Source organism: Polistes canadensis, unplaced genomic scaffold, assembly GCF_001313835.1.
Source record: "Polistes canadensis isolate GaletaPanama2010 unplaced genomic scaffold, ASM131383v1 scaffold_0, whole genome shotgun sequence".
NCBI lineage: Eukaryota > Metazoa > Arthropoda > Insecta > Hymenoptera > Vespidae > Polistes > Polistes canadensis.
The window spans coordinates 1879603-1888904 of record NW_014569547.1 but is presented as its reverse complement, the minus strand read 5'-3'; the positions used below and the strand labels follow the sequence as shown (position 1 = coordinate 1888904).

General features: G+C 27.4%; 1 protein-coding gene and 1 long non-coding RNA gene across 8 annotated transcripts in view; one reads left to right on the top strand and one right to left on the bottom strand.

Annotated features, from left to right (window-relative positions):
• LOC106791695 (protein retinal degeneration B) overlaps positions 1-4703 on the bottom strand; it is a 14112-nt gene extending 9409 nt beyond the window's left edge. For 4 of the 7 annotated variants that reach the window (XM_014757821.1, XM_014757987.1, XM_014757907.1 and 1 more), the window contains exons 1-6: positions 3201-3278; positions 2589-2925; positions 2182-2312; positions 1951-2068; positions 1349-1733; positions 908-1077 (exon numbers count right to left, since the gene is read on the bottom strand). In XM_014757821.1, the coding sequence (XP_014613307.1) occupies positions 908-1077; positions 1349-1733; positions 1951-2068; positions 2182-2312; positions 2589-2925; positions 3201-3278 (1219 nt within the window). Of the gene's footprint in view, positions 1-193; positions 224-907; positions 1078-1348; positions 1734-1950; positions 2069-2181; positions 2313-2588; positions 2926-3200; positions 3432-3801 lie in introns of those variants that run through there. The other 3 variants (XM_014757579.1, XM_014757741.1, XM_014757661.1) reach the window with 2 other exon arrangements.
• Positions 4704-5025: 322 nt separating this feature from the next.
• Positions 5026-6164, top strand: LOC106793600. The gene is made up of 3 exons (XR_001382441.1): positions 5026-5260; positions 5624-5822; positions 5902-6164. It is a non-coding gene; the product is annotated as an uncharacterized LOC106793600 (long non-coding RNA).
• The last annotated feature ends 3138 nt before the right edge of the window (positions 6165-9302 follow it).

The window sequence follows — 9302 nt, the reverse complement described above, 5'->3', positions numbered from 1 at the left end:
AATGCGCACAGTTTTTTTATTATTATTATTTTTATTATTAAACAATTGTATAATTTTTTTTTTTGTCAAGAAAAATATTTTCATTTGCTTGCTCTAGCTGTTGTATTTTGCGCATACGCGTGTGTATGTGTGTGTGTGTGTGTTCTCTTCTAATGATGATGATGAACTATTCATCGTTAACTACGCGTCCTACCTTTACATATAGTAGGTATAATGAACCCAGCTGCGGTGTATGTGTGGAGTGCAAGAAAAAAACAGAGAAGGTAGACATAAAAAAGACTGTTCGAAATAGTCAACACATGCTATTATTGTCTTTTTAATAGCTGACTTATTTACCTATGAAAGAAAAAGAAAACAAAAAAAAATTTAAAGAAAAAGAGTTAAATATAAGAAAGAGTAATTAAAAAGATAGATAGAGGTAAATGGATAAAATACATTTTTAACAATTAGACACATTTCAAACTTTCTTTCGTACTAGAATATATATTCTGTTTACACTCTGTGGTCATTAATTTATTTTTAAATAAATATTATTTCTTTCTTTTTTTATTTTTTATTATTATTATCATCATATCAAACGAACAAATTGTTTTCGTACGAAACCACGAAGTGTTGCAGAGTATGTTGAGTTTAGAAAATGAATAAGGAATTAACGTATCTACGAGATGCAGGTTAGATAATAAAACGATGCACAAAAATGCATTATTATTATTATTATTATCGTATTAATTATCGTTTTATTGTTATTTTGAAAATATTTCATGAAAGAATTTTGAAAAAGTTAATTCTTGCTTATCGTAATGATTGATACATCAATTTGTTTGATACTACTGTCATGCTTATTTTCCTATAATCAATTTGTTCGAATAATTAGAAAAAGATAATAACAATAAAATATAATTCTTACCCTGACAATCAAAGAATTCCTCTTCGCTACTTGTTTCGGATTCTCGAACTATACTCTCCATTCTCCAATTTGCTATTTGCATGTCCATACTTTTAGCTGAACTAGGCGAATGACTTGCTGCATTCTTCTTCCATGATTTCTTTTCACTTTTTTCGTCGTTCGGGCTATTACTAAATAAAAAAAGAAATATAAACAATTGTAAGTAATTAATATTATAATAATTAATCCGATAATATTATTACGAATTTATGGCACATGATATTACATGTATAAATTATATTAATATTACAATATCGAGATGGGCTGTGATTATTATAATATTAACGTATAATATTATGCGTTATATTTGTAAAATTATTATTATTACAATAATTTTATTATCAATCCAAAAATAATATAAATTACACATATAAAACAACAAAATAAATATTAATAAATTACTTAGTATTGGGTTGTTCAGTTGGAGAATCTTCAGGACTAACTTCTCCTTCAGAACTAACAGCTGTATTGATGATCGGTATATCCGATGGTTTCCTGACCCTCGGTGGACTTTGAAGATCCTCATTTTTCTCGATACTACTCAAAGTAGCTGCGAATGTTCGAGCAACGTTTGTTTCTTGCGGCGTCATTCCAGTATTTCCTGTATTAGCGTCCTGATCATCATCCCCAGTTATTTCTTCACCAGACTCAGTAAGAGCCATCTTTTGTTGTAATGCTAATTGAGTTTGTCGTTCGATTTCTCTGATGTTTTCCATAGTTAAACCATGCCATTCATCTTGCCAGGCCCAGGCTTGCCTGTGTGCTCGTGCCATCACTTTTCTCAATGCTACGAATTCGTTTTTAATCGGTAGTTTTTTTTTTCTCTCTTTTTCTTTTTTTTTTTTTTTATATATCTATATATATATATATTTTTTCTTTTTTTCATTTCGCGTTTGAAAATAAATTCTTAACTTATTTTTTAAGTAAAATAAATGTACGAAATTTATGAATAAGAATTAGTACAAAAAATGTATCTATGTATGTATTTGGTAACAAGTACTAACCCATATCGTGTATGAACTTTTCTAATTTTGTTTGCATACCCCAGTAACGAAATTCAACCCGGCATAATTTGTATGCACACATTAATGATTTTCCCGATGGTGTTGGCTGCTGTTTATCCTAAATATAAGAGAGATAGTTCGGTTGTATCGTTTTATTGGTTTTTATTTATTTTATCAATTTTATTTTTTTGTTTTTTTTTTTTTTGAAAGGATAATAAAGTGTATTTTTACTTTGACATCAGCCCAATAATCTTCCAACCAGGTTTCTGTTAATGGCCCTCTTGCTGTTTTCTCGGAGATGTATAATTTAGGATCTTCTTCTTTGACATAATCAATTTGATCTTTTACTATGTCAATCAAATCTGGAATGTTTCATATTATTGCCGTGTATGTGTGTATTAGTGTTTTGTTTTATATTAAATTAATATGTTGATTTATTTGGATTATTTTTTGCTTTATGTATTATACAATAAATTTGTATAATTAAATTTATCTAATAAAATGTAATAAAATTTAATTAATTAGTATATATATATATATATCATATTATTCACAGAGTATGATGATATTAAATAGAAAATATTTTTTGGATTATTTGTCGTTGTATTTTCTTTCATAAAAAATATTTACACACATACCTACAACTCTGTTTCTCAGATCGGCACCGCTAAGTTTGAAGACATTTTCTTGATAACCATTATCAGGAAAATAATAAGTTTCTATTTCTATGGAAAACTTCTCGACGAACGGACTCGTGTATCGCGTTTTTGTATAGGGATACGCGTTCCATGCTTCCTCTTTTGCTATTAATGCCGATTTTGGTAATAAACTTTTGAACCATCCTGGTAAATGGCTACCAACATGATAAATTTTATGTGTGTATTGACCATTTCCACCGGGACCATTTGTATATGGTTTGTTAACTATTATTTCTACCCCACTTCCGGTACCTCTGCTTTCTTCGCGTGATTTTTTCTACAATACAACAAATTCTTTTTTCTTTCCCCTTGCTATTTTCTTTTTTTTTTTTAATAAATAATATTTGTTTATAATATTTGGAACCTGCTTGAGGTTGGTTTCACAATTTTCAAATTTTTCTATTTGTTTGCTTGTATCTGTCGTTGTTGTTTTAAAAATATGTCGGGTTAAAAAGAAAATTGAATTATTGTTTAATCAAATTGTGAAAATTGCGAAACTGATAGAGATTAACTAGATTAAAAATTAAACGAAATTGCAGTTTACATATTTACCGCTATCATGTAAAGTTGAGCAATTTGGTATTCCTCCACCGTAAGCGGCAGAGGAATTCTATATTCTTTGATCAACATTTTGAAGAGGAAGATTGTTTATCACCCGTACATCTTCGAATAGTTTATAAATAAATAAGAAATAAAATAAAATAAAAATATTCTCCGTGTTGCAAGGAAGCTCTTATTAGATATTCTTCTTCTTGGTGAGATATCTACGTTGTTCTAACGTTCCTTTAATAATAAAAATATTTATTAATAATTAACTCTTAATTTTTGTAATTGTTTTTTTTTTTTTATAAAAAATACCTAATCTTAAATTAATAACAGAATAAAATTAACGAAAAGAATCTCTAATCATCAGAGTTTAGTATAATAATCATAAATTAAATCATAAAAAAAGAAAAAAATAATCTTCGATTAGATATTAAAAAACGGAATGGATTTTTTTGATTGGTTATTGTCAAGATGGATAAATCATTATCATTGGTTTCTTATTTAAAATACAAGTGACGCGATTGGTGATACTAAAAAATAACATACGAATTGATATTTCGTGACCAGTATAACAACAATTTAAACGTAATATATTAAATTTACTTACGTAAGTATCATCCGTGACTCCAAGTGATGTGTATAAAAGAAGTAAAAACTTAAATTGTGGAAGGTAAAAGAGGAAGACGATAAAAGAAGAAAAAAAAATAAACGAGATAAAGATAGAGATAATTTCTTCTGCCTTAGAGAAAATACACGTTTCGCGCCACACCTACTATCTTTTTTGTCGATACGGTAGCGCGTATTCGAATTTTTTTTAATGATAAATAAGAAGAAAAAAAAAAGAAAATTATTTCTTCACACAAATTATATATAAGTATATTTGTATCATTTAAAACTGATGGTAACGTTAAATGATTATCTACACATTATACTATTCTTTATATTTAGAAAAATAAAATAAAATGTCTCGTTGTTTTTTTTTTTCTTTTTTTCGGTTAGATTGATCTTCACGCAAGAATGTGATCGTTTGAATTATTTATATTATATCAAAAGCTTCTTTTAAAAAAACGTCACTGGACACGGGAAGCCCTTGGACGAAGAAATGAACTCGTTCCACCGACAAACACACGCATTACACACAGTAGTAACACACATAACACTCACATATATATATACATAAATACATATATATATATGTATATGTATATATATACATACACCGTTCGTAAGACAGACAAATATTTGCCTTTGACACTTTCCCTTTTCGTTCCTATTATTTAAACTGGAATGTAGATTTCGATAATTTAGTTATTTGAAAATAGATGACTATTATATAGTTTTTAATGACGTGTACGTAGATCAATATGTGCGAGATATCCTTTGAAAAGGATCGATCAAGGTAATAAATCGATCGAGGCAACGATTATTACTAAGAAACAATTTACAACGAGATATTACACCGCCGACGCGCGGCGGCCAACTGACGGCTCTACTGTGATTCCCTTTCTTTACCCCCCACCATCAAGCGCCACCACCGGCATTACGATCACCCACGAACATCTCCACCTATCACGAGTCTTTACGAGCTACCAGTACCGTCACTAGTCGTGGCTGCGCGCCAAAGTTTAATTGCGTTTTTATTTAACTCGTGCGTTAAATTGAATTTATTTTTTTTATTTTATTTTATATATATATATACGATATTTTTATTATATTTTTTAAAAAGAAAATTCCCCAACGAAATCATTTTGTTTCGATTAATATTATTACGGATTTTACCAACAATTTTTATTGTTATTCTTATTTTATATTTTTTAATTTTGCACTTAAACGTTTATTATTTATTCTTTACTTTTAATCTTGATGATTATAAAATGATTGATTGATACGAAATTAATTTTTGTAAGAAATTAATCGTTCATCTGATTAAATATCTTCTTTTTATTTTCTTTCTTTTTTTTTCTTTCTTTTTCCCTTGACAATATTATTACCAAGAAGTCGATTGAAAGTTTGCCTTCGTTATACGGATTCCTCTCGTGTTCGACTCGACTCGTACGATGTTGCTCGTATGTTTTCAGTTGTCAATATCTTATTTTGATAAAAATACTTAATTTATATGTACGGCTCGTTATCAATTCTAAATATTAAATCAAATTTAATATTCTAAATTCTACTCAATTATCCAACAGTCCAAACTCCTTTATAAACTTATATTATAAAAAAGAAAAATAAATATTAACGAATAAAATTCAATAAGCGATAAAAATTAATACTCAAATTACATGGCAATAATAATGAATTCGAAAATTAATAAGAAAAATAATGAAAAAATAAGGATTAACCGAGAATGTTTATATTTGAAATAGGAAGATAGAACGAACATACGTTGAATAAAATCGATAGATCAACGATTGTGGTATTTATTCTAGAAAGTGCATCATCTTCGTCGAAGAGTTATGTTCTGAATCCGCCACTGGCCTGGACAACCACCTTCACCACGTCCTAGGGACCTAAGCTATTGATCGAAACCGGGAAACGAAGGAAGGAACGCGAAACCAGCTGCGCCGCGAATCATATTGCCGCCCCTCCATCGAACTGAAAAACGTAACGCGTTTGCGCGTTTACATGGTAAAAAAGGAAACAAAAAAAAATAAGAAAGAAAACGGTGAGAAAAAATGAAAACTAAAATCTGCCCCGATTATTATAGGAACGACCGGCTACGCGTTAGCTGTTACTTTACAAGGATAACGTTTAATGAGAAGGGAAACCGGTTGTCCGGACCGGAAATGATAAGCCAATCGGATTTTTCTTACGACAGATTTATTTTCGCGTTAAAAAATAATATTAGAAATTTTATTTATAAAATTTGTATGTGATCACGGGTGATCATTTTAAAAATCGAATAATATGAATATATTAAATTAACATTTCATCAGATTTGAATTGGATTTTTATAGTGGTAATAGAAATATTTGTTGATTATGAATATTATAACTAAAAAAAAAAAACAATATTTACTTGTATAATATATGACACACGCTTTGATTAATTTTATTTTGAATTTAAGACAAGTTCAATGACCTACGACAAAATAATTAAAAATTCATCAAGATTGCGATATTTGATTTCTTATTAATATTAATGGCCACCTTTTGGATTGTTTTTTTTTTTTTTATAATTATAATAAATAAATCATTGATTTTCTTGTGATTGTTAGTTTGTACGAATTGTTTTTCGGCATCAAGGGAATAACGAAGAAGAGTGCGAAACAAGGTCAGATTCGATAGAACTTGCTGACAGCCTTGCCTTCTAATTCGATTACTATATATTCTAAGAATATTTCTCTCCTTTCAACTAACATATAATCCTCCTTTCTTTCCACCTTTCTCTCATATTTATTATCACGATCTCATCATCTCGAAGCATAATAATTTTCTATGCAAATTAAATAAATAACAAAATTTCATCGTGCTACTTAAATAACAAAAAATTTCCTTTCTTTCCATGAGATATGCAAGTATTCCAATCACATATAATAAGACTACATCAAATTTACATAAGAAAATTTACATTTTATACCATTTTTAGATGTTTTAGAAAATATATTTATGAATATAATACTTTCAAATAAAAGTTAATACGCATTTTTTCATTTTGTTCAATAACTGGACTTAGCATCTTTTATCTCGTGGCCCAAATTTGGGAGATTTCTTTCTCTTCTCTCATGTTTTTTGGATGAAGATAATGGAAGATAAAAAAAAAGGAATGTGTTATATGATCTCCGACAAGATAAATTACGACATTACTTTATACTATATTTTTACTCGTTCTGTATTTTATTGCTTGTACTTATACTTCCCCTACTTCACTTTTTTTATTTACAACGACAAAAAGTGAACATATAAGAATACATAATATTGAATTTTTATAGATAAAATGATAGATGGTTGTATATTATATAATAAATAAAGTCAAATGCTTGTGGAAATGGAAAATGTTGTTTGTGAATATTAAATTTCGAAATGGAAAGTGGAAAAGTAATGAAATATCAAGAATCGTATTTCCATAACTACCTATCATCTTAAAAATTGCATTTTCTAAATTGAGATAACCAAGCGTTAAACGTTCATCAATCCCAGGTATTACTAAGATTTGCAAAGTAAACACCGGTAAAACCTATTAATTAAAGTATTTCGTAATACACAGTCTACGATATTTTAATTCGGTAAAAAAGAAACTCATTTTAATAATCTTATATCTCTTATGTAATATGTAAATTTTGTTAAGAGTTATATGACTTAAAAAATACATAAATGAATATTTAATTATAATCATCTATTTATATGCTAAATTATTATAAACCGTTCTTTCTTTGATTAATAATATATTAATATTAATAATATATAAATATGTATTTTTTATAATATTTATTTAACATTTCTCTTTACCCTTTTTTTTTTTTATATAATTTTTCAATTTATTATTGCTATTAATATTCTCTATTACATTATTTCTATCTTTAAATATCATAAATCTATCTCGTGTTTTTTAAAAGTGACAAATCTAATTTCAAATTATATAAAGTAAGTATCTATAGACGTAAAAAAAAAAAAAAGAAAAGAAAAAGAAAAATCAACATTATTCAGAAAAAGACCGACAAGTAGTATATACTTGTTTAAAGAGTCAGATGAAAGTTTTTTTTCTCGGTAAAAAGTAAAAAATAAAGTTGTATCATTACTTTACGATATTTATTATATTTATCTTAAGAGCAAATAAAAAATAGTCATGAGAAGCTCGAAAATATCCCAACAAATAATTCTCAATGATCTTGGCACTTGTAAAATACCGAGAGTTAAAACAGAATGACTAAGCGTAGTTCTGTATTTGTTTTTTGTATGTGTAAATGAATATGTGCACATAATACATATACATGGAACAATTTTATTCATTTTCTAAGAATAAATATTTTAATTTATGTATTTTACACAAGTTTTTCTATTAACCATAATTCTTTTTATTAATTATTTGATAACCGTTTATATCGCGCTAATTATATTTTACATATATATTTATTGATTAGTTTTTTAATTTTATATATTATTACAATATTTTAACTCTTAAAACAAAAATCATATTACTTTTCTTTTTTTTTTTTTGCGAATGATTTATCCTCCTACGAATCATCAACTTCGTAACCGTCTGGTGGAACAGGATTTTTTCTAGGATTGTGAAATAGTGTGTGATTACCATCCCCCCAAGGAAAGGGCTGTTAAAATGGAGCGTGTTAATTGATATCGACGATGATATAATTATCGGGACGCAGTCTTTAACTCGTCCTTGGTTATTAAAAAGAAGAATATAAACGAGAACAAATATTGATGAAAAAAGATATAAAATAGAAAAATTGTCATAAACAAGTTAAAAAAAGGATATTCATTTTTGAACCGTAAGTAATATCATTTGGAATGAAAAATGTTAGATTAATGAACATATATATATATATATATATACACATTGAAATTACTTTGTGAAAACCGTTAATACGTAAAATGACCAACTAAATTTCGAAATAACATATAATAATTATGAATTTAAATATAATCTCGTTATATATTTCCTAAGAGTATTAATTTTTCTAGCGTATAATAGAATTCTTTTTATATACTTTTTCAAAAAAGTTTATTTATTTCAATGAAAAGCCAATGGTTTATTCCATGATTTAACTGAATTGCATAATTAAATGCTGACATATTATGTAATAGTAACATTTCAAATGCCACAGTTAATGATAATTGATTAATTATCGTGAAAACAGTTGTTTATGATGGATAGATAGATCGAGGTCAATATGAAAAAGGGAATAAATTGAAAATGTATAATTTCAAAGCTAATCGGTGTGCGGTTAACCGAAGCGTTCCTTCATGTAGGGCTTCATTAATCGATTATCGGGAATGTTGAGGGTGTACAAGGGATTACTACTTCGAAATGCGTGGAACGCAATAACTTGGTCATAGGAGTATCAAAACACAATGACGTTAGATAATATATAGAATATTTAATATATAATATAAATATATATATATGTTCAGAATATATAATATTCTTATA